We start from the raw sequence: 20,511 nt of genomic DNA, 5'->3' as shown, positions 1-20,511 counted from the left end.
TAATAGGTTTTTTTACTTTAGTAAAGAAGTAAAAAAAGTATCCTATTTTCCTTGGTCTAACACCTTAAAACAGATAATAATACATTTATATGAGTTTATGAAAAGCAAAATTCCAATTGTAAATGCCCATCAATCAAAATAGCAAAAGGAAGAAAGCTTGAGCAAATAACACACTTTGTGTACAGATGAATATTTATCTGGAACATCAGCAACATTTTCTCCTCATGCTTTGGCATCAGACCTTGTACAATTAATGAACAAGAGGCATTTTAAATACGAAAAATGCTTTTGGATTTCATTTTCCAAAATGCAATCAATTCTCTAAATCCTTCTTAAATAATGTGCACATATCATTAAGTGTTGTATCATTAAGTGTTAAATTTGTACCCTATGACTATCATTAAGTGTTGTAAGTGCTGTACCTTGATGAAGGTATCTTTTGTTTTATATACACTGAGAGCATATGCACCAAGACAAATTCCTTTTGTCCAATCACTCTTGGCCAATTAAAAAATATATTCTATTCTATTCTATTCTATTCTATTCTATTCTATTCTATTCTATTCTATTCTATTCTATTCTATTCTATTCTATTTAAATGCATTCAATCCAAGTTGCTTTTAAAAGTGTTTTTGTATGAGTTTTAAAGACTATATTATAAAGACACTCTCTCTCTCTCTCTCTCTCTTTCTGTCTCCTTCTCTACTTCAGTGCCTGGCTGACGGGGCGCTTCTCACTTGGCCGCTTTCCCTCTTTCTCTTCCCCGCTCCTCCTTCTCCAGACAAAAGCTGTGCTTTTTGTCTGTCCACTGCAGCGCAGCACCTGGGATTTACTTTGACAGCGGCCGGGCTTGGGGGATAGTCAATCCCCGTTTCTGGTGTGGCAGAGAAGGTGGAAGGCAATCCCACCCACTAGACCAGACCAGCCTGGCAGGAGTGGGGTGGGAAACCGAGTGGCGTCAAAAGCAGTTGTAAGGCTTGAACACCATAATTTCAACTGCTTTTGGCACCGCTCGGTACCAACCCCACTCCTGCCAGGCTGGTCTGATCTGTTGAGTGGGGTGTGCTCTCTCTCTCTCTCTCTTTCTCTCTCTCTCTCACTCACACACACACACAAGGCGGGGGTGTAGAGCTGCCCCATATGCCCCATACCAGCTTATCTGAGGGCCCTTCAGCCAGGCCACCCATGCCATACTCTCATTCCACCCCACCCCACCCCGGGGCAGCCACATCCCTTCACTAACCTGCTTTCCAACTCTGTTCTCCACCGCTGCATGCAGGACAACAAAAGTAGTCTGTGGGACTACAGTAAAAAAAAAATAGTTCAGACCTTCCAACTTTGCAAGATCTTTGTGTTTTGTGAGAAGTTAGAAGGTCTGAACTATTTTTTTTAAGACAACTGCCTTGTCTTGTGGCGGTGTCAGCACCCTGTCCAGTACCCCATGTGTCACTTGGCCTCTGGCTCCATTGTGGCCATGAGCAAGGAAAAGCAGGCCAGTGGCCGTGTGGGATACTAGATGGGTTTTTGGAGCCATTGCCACGAGACCAGGCAGTTGTCAGGACATTGATGGCCTGGCTGCGGGGCCCTCAGGTAAGCAGGTGCAGAGTGCATGGGGCAGCCATATCAGCACCAGAAGCGTCCATGCTGCCACCATCTCCTTTCATCCTACACCCCCCCACCCCGACCCTAGTTTGGTTTTTATGGCTGCACCTTGCCCCACCTTGTACAACCAAACGTTGGGTGGGACTTAACTTATTTTTGGGGTAGGGTTTATTTTAGGTGCAGGTGTAAAAATCGGGCTAGGGCTTGTTTTCAGGTTAGGTCATATTTTCGGGAAAACATAGTATCTTTTAAATATTAAAAATAAATATTTAAACAATATTTAAAATCATGCCAATTTTTTTCTTGTGTATAGTTTCTATAAACTATCATCTGTACAGAATATTAAAAACACATTAAAATGGTTTCAGCACTTAAAAATTGTATTAAATCACACACAGAATTTTTTGTGTAGGCTTGTGGACAGAACTTACATTCTTCAAGAAGTTTTGCTTTTTTCCACGTATCAGATTCAGGAAGTGAATTGTAAACATGAATTAAAGAAAATTATTTGTTAGTAAGATAGAAGTAATGAAATTCTAGAAAGAAAAGATATAAAGAAAGAACAAGCATTCATACTATAGATCTTTTGTGACAACAGGTACCAAAGTCACTTTATCAGTGAAGAATCAGCATAGTTTTCACACCAAGTATTTGGAACATCTGTTTAATGTTCCATTGTCAATTATAAATATTATTCCTAACTTATATGGAATAATTAGCATTGATATGCCCTTGGCTGATATGGAAATGGAATTAATAGATGGCATAATTTGTCCACTGCAAACAAAAAGCAATCAATATACAGAACTAAATAGAAGAATAAGTAACAGAGATGGAATGCCCTGTTGTTAATTGTGCCATTTCATTACCATCTGTTTGAATACAGGAATTCCTCATTAATATTTTAGTGAGAACCATTAGTTCGTGCTACACTGGAAATTATAATTCTGTGTTTAAGTCATAGGCTTAAAAAATAAATTCTGGCTAAGGTGATAAAAACATAAACTTCAGCCAAGATTTTATGTTTTACTACTCTCTTCTGATAGTCTTTGAAATTGAACAGAGGATTTTAAATACTCTAAAAAGTGGGTTATAAGTATTTTAGATAATTATGTGAACTGCATGTAAAACCAGAACAGATTTTAATGGCTCTGTGTCTGTTCTTGCTCTAGTTGGTATGTATTGTTGATTATTTTTAGAATATAGCCTTTTTTTTCTAATCTCAATAATTATTGTCTTTCAAATATTTTCAATTGTACTCTGTTAAATATACTTCTTTTCACTGTCAAGTCACTAAATAGATTATGAGTGCTAACGTAATCAAAATGCTAATTGTTTATTTTGGATATATTCTACATGCTCAAATAGCAAATATATAACAAGGTAATTATTAATGGAACATTTGGGGTGAAAAGGAAAAATAAACTTTTATAATGAACTAGAATTTCCTGCAACTAAGGGGAATGAAAATGTGTGTTTGAGTATGTACACACACATATTCTTTGCAATGCTATATTGTTATATAGATTTATTCTAGGTTATTAAGGTACTTGTTTACAACAATCTGTTCAATCAGTATCTTTCCATAGATTGTGAATTGCTAGTACTTACAATCAAGAGGTACATCCAATGCAGTAATAATTTGGCATAAAAAAAGAACCAAATGTATTTGTTTTCCAGAGATGCTGTGAATATCCATTCTTATTCAAAGATGGACCATGAAACTCACTCTAGGGTTATTACAAGGTCAACTTTCTGTTCTTTAAGATTGCTGGAATGTTTTTATTAATTTTGTATAAAGTTGTGCAACCTAGAAAACAAGCAATGTCAAACAGAAAAAGAGAAGTGAATGCTGTAATTAACTTGAATTACTAATTAGTATGATTCTATATTATGGCTGTTTCATCTGTCATAAAAATCAGCAAATACCAACATATAGAATATAACAGGTAAAATGCAGGGACTCCAAATACAATTCTAATACAGTATTTTACCTTTTACCTAAAAGAGGTATCAAAATTTGAATGCAGAAATTCTGATGGCAAATTTGAAATACTGTATTTTTCTGAGTATAAGACGCTCTGGAGTAGAAGATACACCTTATTTTTGGGGGAGGAAAATAAGAAAAAAAAATTCTGCCTCTGACTACTAGCATCCATCCAGTATTCATCTGGCTAGCATCCTTGCAACAAACAGCAAACAGCCTGGTCAGTTTCAACACATTAGCCTGATTCAGCACAAGCAGCTGATTGGCGGGTGGATCGCCTCCCGGAATAAGCCCAATCAGCTGTTCCCAGAGCTGAACTTTAGCAACAGGTTTGCTGGTGGTGAGCGTGCACGTGCCTCATTGGGGCAGATATGCAGCTTCAAAAATGCAGCTGATCATCACAGGGTGATCCAATGAGTACAGCAGGGGAAGCATGGAACCGGTCCGGCAAGGCAGCAACTGTTCCAGGTTGCCATTTTAGCCTCTGAGCCTTGCTTTTTCACCCTCCAAAAACTCCATTTGATTGAAAGGCTGCCTTTGCAAAGAGAAGCTCCTTTGCAAATGGAGCTTTTGGAGGCTGCTTGAGAGGTTCTCCATTTGAGAGGCTGCATTTGCAGCCTCCAAAAGCTCAGTTTGCAAAGGAGCATCTCTTTGCAAAGGCAGCCTCTCAAACAGAGCTTTTGGAGGCTGTGTGAGAGGCTCTTTGTTTGGGAGGCTTCATTTGCAGCCTCCAAAAACTCTGTTTGAGAGGCCAAAGGGTGGGGGCCGGCGGGGCTACATTCTGTGTTTAAGATGCACCAAAATTTTCACCCTCTTTTGGGGGAGGAAGTGTGCCTTATACTCTGAAAAATACGATATATGAAGTCATTATTTGATAACAATATAGCAAAACAGCAAGGAATATTCTCAAAATTAATTTAATTTTCCTTTTTATTAGCTGAAAAAGAATACACATTCCCGTGTCCCAGACAGAACAATATATGAGGGATGGCTTTGGTTTAGGGAAGTTAGTCCCCAGCTTTCCTAAGTGGAGACAGAAATTCTGAGTGCTCTTCAAAAAGAAGACAAAATATTTAGGAATTATTTCTGAGTATGAAATTGAATTTTTTTATAGGTTTTACTCTGTTATTTTAGGCATCAACATATCATATTATTTACATTTACTCAGAGGACCAGTTTATAAATAATTAACACTTTGTTTAACAATAACATGGTATTAAGAAATACCATTAAGTATTCTTAATACCATTCTTAAGCATTAAGAATGACTAGAGAACACAAGTTGCTTCTATTTGAAACTATAACAAAAAAAACCCAACTACACCTACTTACAGGAATGAAGTTTTCTATTTCACAGGGTCCATCAGCGTAACTTTTATTTTTCTAAGAATATTTTATTTCTTCATTTTCAGTTCCTTTTAAAAAATATTATTCAGAAAGGGAAATAAAAAGACAAAATGATTTAATAGAATACAGAAGAAAAGAACAAAGGCATTCTTCAAACAATAAGACATAGATCAGAATACTGGATTAATAGAATAGAATAGAATAGAATTTTATTGGCCAAGTGTGATTGGACACACAAGGAATTTGTCTTGGTGCATATGCACCAATATGTAAAAGGTTCTCATTTTTTTACATCATGTTATAATCATACTGATCAGTCTCTACATTACCATCCTTAAACATTATTTCTCTTCCAAAACCATATTAACCATAGTGTATGTATACTTTATATGATTTATGAACACCATGTTATATCCTTCGTACTATTAATATTCCTACCTACATTAAGCAAACCATTAATACCCTGGCCCTAGCCCTACAGAATATCTGGGTCTTCATTCTTTTTCTGTTTTTCCAGAAAGTTTTTACATTCATATAATTAAAATTAGAGGAGGAAAGAAAAGGATAAGCTGGACAGAAAGCAGAATCTACATGCAATTAAGTATGCTCTTAAGAAAAATGATATTTTTTGAAACAGATCCTCTAATCTGCCAGGCAACATTTCAATCCAATTCAAATTTGATTTTTCTTCTTCTTTTCTTCAATTGTGTCTGAACCTCAGATACTGTCTGGAGAAATCTGTCTCCTTTCTAGGGTTGAGAGAAAGTGACTGGGCCAAAATCACCAGATAGCTTCATGCTTCAGGTGGGACTAGAACTCAAGATCTTCTGATTTCTAGCTTGATGCTTTAAGCACTACACAAAAACCTGGCTATCTATTTGAAAATGTATTGTACCACTAATATTTCTGAATATTACAGCCACATATTTCCTCAGTAAGATCTGTTTTCAGTTTTGAATACATAAAATCTTTATGCAAGCTGATTTAAAACAAGAAATTGATAGGAAATCAGTGTATTTAATTCAGAAAGCAGAACTCAGTAAAGGCTTCTTCTAATAGGCAATTTATAAAATCCCCATTGTAAATGCACCCTGAAGAGATTAATATTTTAAAAAATGTTCGGAATTTCAGGCAGATTTGAAAGTAGAAGAAAAGTAGAAATTAAATCAGAAAAAAAGAAGTTGTTCAAAAATAGGAAAAGAAGTTGCATTTATGAAGTAATTATCTGAAAAGGAGAAGCATGAATATCATTGGGTTCCTGAGATCAGAGATTTACTAAAGCAGGAACACTGAGTTGATATTGTTTAGATGTCACTGAATGCTGAGTGGAGACATGAGGACTATCATGTTTAGTCTATAAAAGGCTGGGTAGTGCAGCCTTACCTCCAAGGGATAGCTATGAAGAGCAAAAGCAATCTAAAATACAGGTAGTCCTCAACTTACAACAGTTTGCTTAGAAACCATTCGAAGTTACAACAGCTCTGAAAAAAATAACAATTTTTCACACTTATGACTGTTGCAGCATCGCCATGGCCATGTGATTTACATTTGGATGCCTGACAACTGACTCATAGTTGCAGTGTCCGGGATCATGTGAATACTTTTTGCAAACTTTTAACAAGTAAAGTCAATGGGGAAAACAGATTCACTTAACTGTGTTACTAATTTAACAACTGCAACAATTCAATTAACAAATGTGGCAAGAAAAATCATAAAATGGGTCAAAACTCACTTAACAAATTTCTCACTTAGCAACATAAAATTTTGGGCTCAATTGTGGTTATAAGTTGAGGACTACCTATAGTGGGGCTGACATTGCCCCTTCCAGTATAAGCCATTCTACTGTAATAGAATAAATTGCAACAGAATAAGTTGTTTTACTTTCAGTTTTTTATTTGCTAAATAAAGAAAATTATAATTATACATTATTTTTCTGTAAAGGTCATTAAAAATATATTCTACAATATGCAAAACAATTGCATACAATATGCATAACTTCTACAACTGAAAAAATATACAAAGCATCAATTATTTGTACAATTTTATTTATTGATTGGTCTATCATATTTTTATGCTGCTGCAGTGAAAGACACCATTCATGGCAGCACATCAAATAGGTAGTCACTTTCAATTAGCTCTTTGGTGTTACTGAAAAACCATATAGGATTGCTTTTTTTGTCTATGTATCTAGGAAAGAATTAATTTTGGTATGGAAAGTTCATTTAATGTCAGGATTAAATAGAGAGACCACCCAGTACTATTCTGTATGTTCCAGGATTTACAGAGACTCTTTAGAATGTTCCTGATTATAAAATAACATAATTGTTATGCTTTTTTACATATTAATTATTTATTGCTATTTTCTAGACAGTTGAATTTATGATACTTACCTAAGTTAAAAAAAAGTTTAAGATACACCATATCTTGCATTTCCAAGATAAAATGTAAATAAGAGACAATGAAATATCTTCAAATCCTACTTAGTAATAACATACAGTTTCTTAATTCTTATCAATGGAATAAGTCTTTTCATATATTTTAGTTCATTAAGCATTTATATACTTTGTCTTTAAATTGTACATTTATTTTAAATAGTTGTTTTGACAGAAGATACATATTAAATTTTTAGACATCGAAGTCCATACGTAATACTTTGTATTCTAATGTGTGTTCTAACAGAAAACTTCAGGTTAGTGTTGCATTATACTATATTGAAAATGTTTCTTGAATACAAAATATTAAAAAGTTAAATAACAAATAATTCATCCCAAAATTGTGAAAACTACACAAATGGGCATCATTTTGGAAACAACCCAGTATCATTATTTGTGTATTTATCCTTTTGTTACCTTAGCACTATCCATTATTTCAACAGGCTTTAAAAACTGCTGCCGATCAACATTCTCATAGAACACCAAAGCTCTTCAATGTTATTAGACCACATACAATGCAAACACAAAACAAAACAAAACACTGAGCTAGTAAAAAGTAAGGTTACTAATGTCAGATGAAATTGCCAAGTCAAGTAGACATGAATTTGCTTAGTTTTAGACATTCTCTAATGGTATACATATTCTGGTAAATATAGCTTGGTAGCACACGGGCACGCACACTATTTACATTTCCCAGAATATGTGTCTCATATATACACAGGAGGTGAAGCAAGAGGCTCAGAAGCAACCCACCCTGGTTTAGGCTGTACACCCTATCAGGCTGTATAGGCAGGTGAATTGTACTTTCAGACTTAACAGAATAACAGAGTTAAAAGTGACCTTGGAGGTCTTCTAGTCCAATCCCTCGCTCAAGAAGAAAACTCTATACTATTTCAGACAAATGATTATCGGGTTGCCTCTTAAAAACCTCCAGTGTTGGAATACCCACAACTTCTAGAGGCAAGTGGTTCCATTGATTAATCATTCTAACTATTAGGAAATGTCCTTAGTTCTAGGTTGGTTCTCTCCTTGATTAGTTTCCATCCACTGCTGCTTGTCCTGCCTTCAGCTGTTTTGGAGAATAGGTTGACCTTCCTCTTCTTTGTGGCAGTCCCTTAGAGATTGGAACGCTGCTATCATGTCACATCTAGTTCATTAAATTAAATACTGAATTCCTTCAACTGTTCTTCGTAAATTTTAGCCTCGAGTTCCCTAGTCATATTTGTTGCTCTCTTCTGTACTCTTTCTAGAGTCTCAACATTGCGTTAATGCAATTTTACAATAAAACAAAATTAAGTTATCTGTCGTGTTTCCCATCTGGTTTACCTGATAAGGCTGACATCAATCCTGCAAGTCCCATATTTTTTTCCAAGGAAAGCAGTTTCAGTAATGGCCCCTGATCCTCAAGGAATTCTGGTATCTATCAAGCATCTAGTAGCAATGTTATTGCAACACAACAGCAAGTGGATGCACTGCTGTCAGGCTAAGCCCAAGAAGAACATGGAACAATTCAACCAGAGTTCAGTTCTTTATTTGCTTACATATAGCAGACAGAATATTGTCAGATTGAATTCTAACCTACAGATATACTCTTGGAAATTCTAGGGAGTGGCTAACTTTATTTTCTTTCTCTGTCTTCTATCCAGTTCTGGTTGTGCAACCTTGTTTCCTTCCCCTTTCTGAAATGTACAGGTAGTCCTCAAGGTACAAACCTAATGGAGCCTGCCCATTAGGTTCATAAAAATAAAAAAAATCATCGAATGAATTAATTCTACAAATTAAAAAAATCATCAAATGAATTAATTCTACAAATTTTTAAAATCAAATTAATTAATGTAATCAAATGACTCATTAAATGAATGAAGATCTGACTATTTCCTCCAATTCATTAATTGATCATTGGCATTATTAACTGAACTGAGAGGCTTTCCCATCAGTCACCCATCAGCTGTTTCTGGTTCAGCCTTCTGCTGAGGAAGTAAATTGCCTCCAAGCAGGCTCATAGAACTCTGATTGCAGTTGCTTTAAAAAGAAAAACCCTATTTGCTGCTAGTCAGCTCAAGCATCTTCAGACAGCTGCCGGGGAAGGGGGGAAGGAAGGGTGTGGTAATTTACAAAATTCTCCGATTGCAGTTGCTTTAAAAAAACAACCACTTGCCACTAATTAGCTTAAGAGTCCCCAGCCAGGCACCCAGAGGGAGATGGAGGAGGGATTTACAGAACTCTTGGCTTGCAACAGTAACAGAGATGGAAGGGACCTTGAGGTCATCTAGTCTAACCCACTGCTCTCATAAAAGAGTATTTCTGATAAAAGCCTATCCAGTCTCTTCTTAAAGGCTTCCAGTGATGGGGCACCCACAACTTCTGGAGGCAATTTAAATTTAAAACCTACAAACTACAGTAATATACACTAATCTCCAAAATAAAAGGAAACACAACATTATAGAATGCTTTATGTAGATGCTGGCTAGCATTTCTACAAGCAGTTTCTAGGCAAATGCAAAACAGGTGTTGGTCCTACCTGACACACCCCTTTTCTGGAGGGGAGGGGAGACTCCAGGCATGGGATTCACTGTTTTCTAGCTCTACAGACTGGGTTCTAACTCGAAGAGACGCCCCCTCCAGTGCTCCTCCCAGTTTCAACGATGTCCTCGTGAGGTTTCAAGAAGCAGCACCTGCAAAGATACCCCAAGGATGTTCTGGACCAGACCCCTCCTTAGGGTGGGGCTGGAGTCTCTCCTCCCCTCCAGAAAAGGGGTGTTTCAGGTAGGACCAACACCTGTTTCCTGATAGGGGACTCCAGACTCCAGGCATGGGACTTACGGTCATCCTCACAGGTGGATAACTGTCTGGTCCTGGTTGCTGGACATCTCCAACACACGCTGTAAGATCCTTTTGCCAAACGCAGCCTCCGCTGAGGCATAAAAGTCCAGCCTGTAATGTCGTATGAATGGCGACAAAGTCATCCAAGTCACCGCTCGATAGATCTCTTCCACCGAAGTTTGCATTGCCCAGGCTGCCATGATGGCCACACTTCTGGTGGAGTGAGCCGTAATTGTACATCATAAACTCTGGCAATAGTCGCATGGAGCAACCTGCCTACTGTGGGAGCTGAATACTTCTGCCCCATTGTGGCCGGTAAATAGGACACAAAAAGTGCTTCCATCTTCTGGAAAGCCTTCGTCCTTTTTATATAGATCCTCAAGGCCACCCATACATCCAGAGAGTGCCATACACGTTCTCTGGGGTGAGACAGATTAGGGCAGAAATCTGGCAAAGTCAACTCCTGTGCCCGATGAAATCAGGAGCTGATTTTGGGCAGAAAGGCAGGATCCAGCCACAATACAACTCAATCCGTGTGAAAAATACATAATTCCTCTCTCTCAGAGAGCGCGGCCAGCTCCGATATTCTCCTGGCCAATGTTATGGCCACGAGAAAAACCACTTTATATGTTAAAAAAGTCAGGTGAACAACTGTACTAAGTAGACTGAACTAAGTAGTTCGAAAAGAGCTTTAGTGAGTGCCTGTAACACTTTAGAAAGATCCCAAGTTGGATATCTGTGGACCACCATAGGTCTTAAATTGGTGGCCCCTCTGAGGAACCTCTGTACCTCTGTGTGCCGTGCTATCAAGTCACTCACTCCACAGGACAAAATGGAAGCCAGAGCTGAAACCTGCCTATGTAGAGTCAATGGTACCAACCCCTTCTCCAATCTGTCTTGCAGAAAGTCCAACGGTTGTGGAATGGAGACCGTGTTGGCCTCAACGTTCCGTCTGGTGCACCAGTCACAAAAAGCCCACCTAGTGGCATCATAAATATGGGTCGTAGATGGTCACCTGGCAGCCTGCATTGTCCAAATAACACCAGAGGAGAAATGTTGCTCTTTCAGAACTCTCTGCTCAACCGCCACGTGGTCAAATGCAATCATTGTGGGTCCGGATGATAGATGGGACCCAGGCTGAGGGAGATCCTGTTGGCGATTTCCTCCAGATCCAAGAACCACGGACGCCTGGGCCAATATGGGGCTATGAGAATCATCTCTGTCTTGTCTCACAAAATTCAGTTGACCACCCGTGGTATCAGCGCCATGGGCGGAAATGCGTGAAGAAGTCCCTGGGGCCAAGGGCAACAAAAGCCATTGACTCCCTCTGACCCCTGCACTGGAAACCTGGAGAAGAAGCAAGGCAGTTAGCTGTTTGCCGGTGATACGAAAAGGTCTATGATCGGCTGACCGAATCGAACCGCAATCTCCATGAACAATTCCAGTAGCAGGCACCATTCCGAATGGTCTATGGTGGCCCTGCTCAGCCAATCTGCCTGTACATTGTTCGAGCCTGAGATGTGCTCCACTTTGATGGAAATTAAATACTTCTCTGCCCAGCAAGAGGAGCCTTGCTTCCTCCATCAGTGACCTGGAGTTTGTGCCCCCTTGTTGGTTTACATGAGCCTTGGTGGATACGTTGTTGATAACAGGAGCACGTGATGACCCGTAATCCAGGTCTTGAATTTCCTGAGAGCCAAACATGCTGCTCTCATTTCTAGCCAATTTATGCTCCGGCATGACTCTGTCCTTGACCAAGTCCCCTGTGCCACTAAGTTCTGGCAATTGGCTCCCCAGCCCTCGAGACTGGCATCCGTTGTGACCAGCAGACGATCCTGGTCTCTGAAATAACAACCCCTGTCCATGTCCCACCAGTGGAACGAAGTTAACACGTCCGCCGGTATCTGAATTCTGACAGGGAACTGCCTCTATCTGACCTCTGAAAAGGTAGTAGGAACCAGTAAAGGCCATGCATGGAGCCTTGCCCAAGGTTCTACATTTATGCAATAAATCATCTTGCCTAATAGGGTTGAAAATAACTATTGACGTTGCCTTGTTCAATCGAATCTGCACTATCAGAGCCCTGATGCTCTGCAATCTCTCTTAAGGACAAGAAAACTTGACCCTCTAGAGTATTGATTATTGCCAATTATTGTATTGATGTAAAAGGCAATTTGTTGGCGTGAGATGCCTCTTCTCCACATTGATAGAGAAGCCATGGGCCTGCAGGCATCTTACCATCGCTTGTAACTCCTCCTCCACTCGTGCGTAAGATGTTGATTGGACCAGAATGTTGTCCAAGTAAACCTGAATTCAAATTGGTCTGACCCTGAGCTGACCCCAAGTGCTGCTAAGATCTTTGTAAATACTCGAGGCGCTGATGCCAGACTGGAAGGGCACAATATTGGAAATGTTTGCCTTTGTAGCAAAATCTCAGGTATTGCCTGTGCGGTAGAGAAATCGGGACAACCTCGACTTTGTGAGGTCGATAGAGGTCAAGAAGTCTCCTTTCTGTACATTCTCCAAGATCGATTGTAGAGAATGCATCTTGAACCTCCGATACCTCAGAAATTTCTTCAGGCCCTTTAAATTGAGAATTGGTCGCAGCCCCCCCGCCCGAGGTCTTCCATATTACAAATAACATGGAATAATACCTGCTTCCTTGCTGGTCTATGGGAACAGGCTCCACCACCCAAATTTCCAGCAAATGCTGGATGGCAGTATCCATGATGTTTCTCTTGGCCGCGTCCCATGATACTGGGCAGTGGACAAAAACCGTTGGGGCTTTTTGTATACTGGGATACGAGAAATTCTAAGGAGAGACCGCACGTTATGATCTTCCTTATCTACATGTCTGTGGTTGTCTGCTCCTACTGGCCTGTATAGAGCCCCAGTTGGCCACCAATGGGAGCTCCGTCCCTGGAAGGTGAAGTTAAGGCCATCACTGGCTCATCAACCTCTAGCACCTGTAAAAGTTCAGTAAGATAAGGAGTTGCATTATAAAACTTTTGTTCATATGAAGTCATGTTGGGATGCACCCCAGGGAAGCCCACTGTCTCTGGATCATATCCACAAATAACAGAGGTGCAGGAATTGCGCCTGTCTCTGTGGCCAGCTCTGAAAAGAGCAGCTCCATCGGGTCCTGCATTGTCATAGACCCCGGGTTGGTGTCCCACTGCCTCCATTGGGGCAATAGAGGCCGCTGGGGAAACTATAGTTCCCCTGTATACCTCAGCATCTGACTGCAGTGAAGATAACAATAGTGAGGCCCTAACACTAGTGGAAGGGCCCAGCTCCATCAACAAATCCTGATCCAAGGCTGATTCAGCCACCTGCTGTGCCAGTGTTGATCTGGTCTCCACCTCCTCTTTGGGATAGAGGTGCTTGTTTTTCAGTCGCCTTTGATCCCTTCTCTATCTGTTTTTCTAAGGCTTTTTGCAGCCTCTTTTCAGCTTTCTGGTGAGCCTTAGATGGTCTCCTAACAGATATGGCCTTGGCCTTTAATTTGGCCGCCACCTCCTTGCTTCCCCCCTTAACTCTATGATGGCTATGTTTGGAGCCTCGCCCTTTAGTGCCCTGGGGATGATAACCCTCACCCAACTCCATCAGGTCATTAAATGAGTCTTGAGATGCTATCTGAATGCTTCGAGTCTCCTTTCTTTTGAGAAAATACCTGTAGTGTCACAGAACTGAGTCCTGGGTCCAAGGCAGGCCTGTCTTAGCAGGAAAATGAGAGCTGTTTATCTTAGTAGCCTTTCCAAGCAGGATGCAATGGTGGAAGCCACAAGGGCTCTCTCAAGTGGCACTCACAAGTCTAAGGCTCTGAACACTGAGCCTTAATCCACTGGCTGCTGCAGCAGCAAACCGGCCTTCAGCATTTGAAAGAGACAGTTGCTGGCCGGAACTGGTCAGACTCCTGTCTGATTAAAGCTCTAGACTGGGGCTTCAAGGCTCCTGAGTGGGCTCGGGCCAGTGCTTTTCATGCTCCTAAATTTGAACTTGGACCTCTGAGGCCTCCTAGAAGACAATTGGAGACAGCTGTCTCCCCAAATCTGAGCCATGTTCGAGAACTGGAAACCAGGCTCTTCTACCAGCCGATCCCAGATCCTTGTGAAATAAGGGCTGCAAGTGCTACATTTGAATGCAGGCCTCTGACTGTGATCTGGGACAAAATGGCCACCGCTGCTCCCAACAGCTCTGGCAGCTGTTTCCCGCCTAAATGCGCACCGCGCTGAAGCCGCAATGAATCTGGGCCTTCTTTGCATGCCCCGGTGCTCTCGTAGCCGCCAAACAGCACCACCGCTTGTCACTGCCCCCACACTGCTACTTAGCTTCTCTGTGGTCGTTGGGGGTGTGCTGGAACAAACTGCGCCTCTCCAGGATTCCAGCTGAGTCCGTTCTCCAGTTTGCCTTGCTCCTTGCCAGAGAGCCTCCAAAATGGTGATTCTCCCATCAGCATCCGCCGATGGGATGCCCAGCCTGCCAGCAGCTTCGCGCTGATCCCCCAGTGTGAAAGAACGCCACAGCCACCTGCAACCTAAAGTTCTTTTTTTCCAAATTAGTCCACTAATTCTTTAAATTGTGACCAACTCTGATAATATGGAGGTCATTCAACCTCCAACCCTGTCTGAACTGCTCGAGACTGAGTTGAAATTGGGAGGAACACCAGAGGGAGTGTAACAACCCAGTCTATAGAGCTAGAAGACAGAGTGAATCCCATGCCTGGAGTCTCAAGTCCCCTAGGAAAACAAGCTTTACTAACAAATACAATAGTTTGCAATGTATAGTACTTAAAAAGCAGAGTAATTCCAAAAGTGCTTACAAACAAACAGTACAGTACTATAGAATAATGAAAAAGAATATTTTAAAATACTTATAGAAGCAATTCTAGCACTCAATTCCGGCACTAGTCCTCAAGCCCATGCAGCACCCAAAATAACAAAAACAAACTCGGCACCACACTGGCTGCAAAAATCACTGCATCTTGTTTGGCCATGTAACCAGGAATAAAAAACAAAACAAAAATATTGCCAGCTTCAGGAAATTGCATGTCGTAACCCCAAATGGCATAGGCAAGTCACAGAGTTAAAAATGGTAACCACTGCAGCAGTGACTGAATCCAAGTCACATGGCTACAGAGGCGTCTTTTTGATCACAGTTTTGAATTAATATTTTTAAAATAATTTGTATTTCATTGTTTCCTTTACATAACTCTAATACATAATCAACAGACTGTGTCATTTTTATATGCTTCGGACCAACATTCCATACGATATATACATTATATAAATTCAATATCTAATCCTCAATAGTCTTAGGTATATTTCCAATTTTTATTTCTATTATCTGTCCAAGTATACCATTTTTTCCAAACCGCATAAAATTCTGAATTGTCTTTTTCTTTTAGTTCTAGAGTAAGTTTCGGCACAATCATATATCTTCTGAATAATCAATCCTTCTGGTGGTATATTGCGTCCCTTCCAATATTGCGTGAATGCAATTCTTGCCGCTGCTAATATGTGTAAAATCAGATACCTTATTTTTCTATCATATTTTGTTTTAATGATTCCCAGGAGAAATGTTTCAGGATTTAGTTCTATTTGACATTTTATATCTTGAAGCCATCCTTATATCTCAGTCCAGTATTTTTTCGCTTCAGGACATAGCCATCAAGCATGAAAGAAGGTATCTTGATGTTGATTACATTTCCAACACTAGGGGCTTAAATTCGAATATATTTTACCTAGCCTAGCTAGGGCTAGGTGCCAACGGTAAAACATTTTGTATTGATTTTCTTTATAAGCAGCGGATTTTGTTATAGTGTAATTTTTGTTCCAAATTTCTTCCCAGTCATCTAAATCTATATTATGCTCTATGTTTTTAACCCATGCAATCATCGGTTCTTTCACCACTTCTTCTACTTTGTCAAATTCTAATAAATAATTATATAATTTGGATATTAATTTTCCCTTGGGGCCTGTCAACAATTTATCTAATTGTTTGGGTTCCGTGTCAATTCCATATTTTTCTACATCTTCTTTATATCTATTTATTTATTTATTTATTTGTCAAACACAACAGTATATATAAGTATAAGTATGAAATAACCATACAAATTGGATACAATCAAAGGGAACATTAGGACAGGAATGGTAGGCACGCTGGTGCTCTTATGCATGCCCCTTACAGACCTCTTAGGAATGGGGTGAGGTCAATAGTAGATAGTCTTTGGTTAAAGCTTTGGGGATTTGGGGAAGAGACCACAGAGTCAGGTAGTGCATTCCAGGCATTAACAACTCTGTTACTGAAGTCATATTTTCTACAATCAAGATTGGAGCAGTTCACATTAAGTTTAAATCTATTGTGTGCTCGTGTATTGTTGCGATTGAAGCTGAAGTAGTCTTCGACAGGAAGGACATTGTAGCAGATGATTTTATGAGTTATACTCAGGTCATGCCGAAGGCGGCGGAGTTCTAAATTTTCTAAACCCAGGATTTCAAGTTTGGTGGTATAATGTATTTTGTTGTGATCAGAGGAGTGGAGAATTCTTCTTGTAAAATATTTCTGGACACGCTCAATTGTATTAATGTCCGAAATGAGGTGTGGGTTCCAGACAGGCGAGCTGTATTCGAGAATTGGTCTAGCAAATGTTTTGTATGCTCTGGTTAGTAGTGTAATCTTTCTAGAGAAGAAGCTATGCAAGATTAAGTTTACAACTCTTAAAGCCTTTTTGGCGATGTAGTTGCAGTGAGCTTTGGCACTTAGATCATTTGATATGAAAACTCCAAGGTCTTTGACGCGGTGAGGGTCATCTGTAAGGTAATGTCCATCAAGCTTGTATTTAGTGTTCTGATTCTTTTTTCCAATGTGTAAGACAAAGCATTTGCTGGTTGAGATTTGGAGTTGCCAAGTTTTTGACCATTCCGACACAAAGTCAAGGTCTTTTTGAAGGGTAGCCACATTGTTGGTAGTGTTAAATAGTTTAACATCATCAGCAAAGAGAACACAATTACTTATAATATGGTCACAGAGATCGTTAATGTATAATATGAAGAGTGTTGGTCCTAGAACGCTGCCTTGGGGGCACCACTATTGACAGGAGCAGGATTTGATAGGGCACTGCCTATTTTGACCACTTGCCTGTTTGACAGGAATGCGGTTATCCAATTATGGAGGGGTCCAGAGATGCCGTAGGATTTTAGTTTTAGAAGAAGTTTGTCATGTACCATGAGTCAAAAGCTTTACAGAAGTCTATGTAAATTGCATCTATTGCTTTGCCCTAATCAAGATTTGTAGTCCATATGTTTTTGCAGTGAAGAAGTTGTAAATTACAGGATAATTTTTTTCTGAAACCAAATTGTTTATTTGAGAGTAGGTTGTTTGTTTCTAGGTGGAGGGTGATGGATTGGTTGATGATTGATTCCATTACTTTTCAGGTGACGCAGCATAAAGAAATTGGTCTGTAATTTTCAACTAGGCTGGGGTCTCCTTTTTTGAAGACAGGGATGACCATGGCTAGTGACCATAGTTTGGGAAGGGAGCTGGTCCTGAAAGATTTTTCAAAGATTATGCTTAGGGGTTTTGCTATAACAGTGGAAAGCTTTTTTAAGAAGTATGCACATAGACCATCAGGTCCAATAGATAGAGATGGTTTCAATCTGCGAAGGGCCTTTTCAATATTATCTTCTGTGAAATGTATTTGTGTTAGATTGTTGTAATCGTTGTTGGTACGACTGGGGAATTTTGGGTATGAGCCATTACTGTTAATAAAGACTGAGACGAAGAATGTGTTAAAGAGGTTTGCTTTAACTGTTTCATCATTACATTCTCTACCGTTAGATCCTTTTGGGGTGGGATGGATCTCAAGTCTTTAAGTTTGTTGTTTACAAAATTATAGAAAACGCGATTGGATTTTGTGCGCAGAAAGTCTTCTTCTTGTTTGATGTGGTAATTGGTGCATTCAGTCTTTATTTGGTGACATATATATTTTTGTAGCGGTTTTTAAAGTTGGCTACATAGCCAGTTTTGTTTTTTCGCCAGAGGGATTTTTTTTTATGATTGATTTTTATGATATGATATATTCGCAGACGCAACTTCTTGGTTTACCAGACTTCTGTTATGCGGACATTTACAGCAGCCGACCTTCTTGCCCTGCGAGATTCCCCTCTCTTGCGGGTTTGGCCCCCCACATTATCGAGGGCCCATCTTGAGGGCGGGTTTTGGAACCCCGAAAGGTGGCATTCCAAAAATAGGACTTAGGGGATTTTTAATTAATTGTTTTAATCGATTTTTAAAGGGGAGTTTTAATGGGAATTTTAAGGGGAGGGTGGAAATTGACGGGTTTGGGTTGGGGGGGAGGCGAAAAGCAGGTGGGGGGGAACCCGTCGGGGAGGAAGCCAAGTTCAATGTGCATTCGCGGCGTTAAGTCAGGTCCGAGGGTGGTGGGGGAGGGTTTCGTTCCAGCTTATCAGGGTTGTGCTATTGACACGGTAAGTGGGAGAGGCAGATATGGTGGACGGGGGGCACATCAGGTTTTGGGAGTACACCATCGCTATTTAAGAGCGATCGCGTGCTCTGGCCCCCCTGCTTTTTCCCGTTCCCCGGGTGGCCAGAGTACTCGGGACTTGGGCCTCCGGCTGATGTTATGCAATGCAAGGTCCGTGGTTAACAAAGCTCCCCTGATCTCAGATCTAATTCAGGAGGGGACCACGGACATTATGGGCATTACGGAGACCTGGTTGGGCACGGAAGGTGGGGTTCTCCTAGTGGAGATGTGCCCACCAGGTTTCCGAGCATTCCATCAACCGAAGGCCCAAGGTGTCAAGGTTCCAGAAATACCTCTTCTGCGTAAAAGAAACTCGGAGGCATTTCTTTTCCAGAGTTCTTTACTAGCATGAGGAGACTGGCACACGATGAGTGCAATTCCAAAACTGAAGTTCCGGATTCTTTTCCCAGTTATACAAACCCCAAGAGTCCCACCCCCCTGACCCCTTTGATGGTCACATGGTCCCACGTTCTCCCAGTTCATTCGAATATCTTCTTGCCACTCTTCCTGCAGATGTGAACACCATCCGACCTTGACCGCTTGAAGAATGTTACCATACCCCTCAACCCCCCTCCTCCCCTCAGGGGAAAAATGTGGCAGCGTCTGGAACCCTAAAGTCTAATATGGTTTCCAGGCCTGACTGCTGTCCCCCCTTGGAAAAGAAGCTATATCCTAGGAAAGAAAACAAAGAGTCGATAAAGAAGAGTGTCAGTGGTCCACAATTCCCTTCTACCCCCCCTCCCCTCTCCAAGAGGTTTCTTAGGTTTGTCAGGGAAAGTGTCGTGAAATTGTTTAATTAAATTGTCCGCATTTACTTTCCAACTTTTGACCCAAGTAGATTCCGATAATGGGTATCCCTTCCAGTGGACTAAGTATTGTAATTGACCTCTGTAGAGTCTAGAGTCAAGAATTTTCTTGATTTCATAGTGGGTTTCCCCTTGGATTATCAAGGGGGGTGGGGGAGCGGTAGGGTGAGGTCTCAGATCAGAATGTCTAGCAGGTTTTAATAAGCTGGTATGGAATACCGGGTGTATTTTCCCCAACATGCGAGGGAGTTTGAGTTGGACGGTAACGGGATTAATAATTTTTACAATGGGGAAAGGACCCCAAAATTTTGGACCGAATTTTCTGCTGGGTATTCTTAATCTTAGATATTTAGTAGACAAAAAGACTTTATCTCCAATGCGAAAAGGGGGTTGAAGGGAACGGTGTTTGTCAGCTTGGGCTTTGTAATTCCGAGCTGTCACAGCTAAGGCCTTTTTTCTGATGGGTATTGATGTCTATATTGTTCAACGTAAGCCTCAATTCTGCTGAGAAAGTAAGCCAGGTGGTGTGGATTCCCATCAAAGGTTGGTTTGAAAGGGGGAGGGGTTGGGGGAGGGGGTGCAGGGGGGTTTAGCTGGCCTGCTTGCGGCTGGAGAGTGATTTGCGGGGGCAGGGCCGTTGCTGTTGTGGCTGGTTGTTGAGCTGTAAAGGGGGGTGGAATTCCCCCTGGCTGCTGAGAAGGAAGTCCTTGAAACGCTTCAGCTGATGAAATAAACATCGGCGTGGGGCCCCCAGGAAAGAAAGGTGCTGAACTGGCTGGTTGCCATTGGTATTGGATCCACCCTTGTCCAGGATAAAACGCCCAGCCAGGAAGAATAGAAGCTGCTGGAGGCAGCGTAGGCCTCTGTTGGCGGGAAAGGTCGATTGGAGGGGGGAGTTGCGATTCCCCCCAAGCTCCTGGTGCTGCTTGAACTTCCTGCCGTCCAAAAGAGGGAAGGGAGGTCCTTCTG

General features: G+C 40.8%; 1 protein-coding gene across 18 annotated transcripts in view; it reads right to left on the bottom strand.

Moving 5' to 3' along the window:
- The window catches only part of NRCAM (neuronal cell adhesion molecule), a 328,107-nt gene that overhangs the window by 143,976 nt on the left and 163,620 nt on the right, over positions 1 to 20,511 (bottom strand). For 13 of the 18 annotated variants that reach the window (XM_058191825.1, XM_058191808.1, XM_058191818.1 and 10 more), the window contains 3 exons: positions 4,922 to 5,004; positions 3,214 to 3,412; positions 2,034 to 2,051 (listed from right to left, as the gene is read on the bottom strand). In XM_058191825.1, the coding sequence (XP_058047808.1) occupies positions 2,034 to 2,051; positions 3,214 to 3,301 (106 nt within the window). In that variant the 5' untranslated portion in view covers positions 3,302 to 3,412; positions 4,922 to 5,004. The remainder of the gene's footprint in view (positions 1 to 2,033; positions 2,052 to 3,213; positions 3,413 to 4,921; positions 5,005 to 20,511) is intronic. The other 5 variants (XM_058191813.1, XM_058191817.1, XM_058191815.1 and 2 more) reach the window with 1 other exon arrangement.

This window comes from Ahaetulla prasina, chromosome 7 (genome assembly GCF_028640845.1).
Source record: "Ahaetulla prasina isolate Xishuangbanna chromosome 7, ASM2864084v1, whole genome shotgun sequence".
Classification (NCBI taxonomy): Eukaryota; Metazoa; Chordata; class Lepidosauria; order Squamata; family Colubridae; genus Ahaetulla; species Ahaetulla prasina.
The sequence above is the reverse complement of the archived record's forward strand: the minus strand, read 5'-3'. Positions and strand labels throughout refer to the sequence as shown.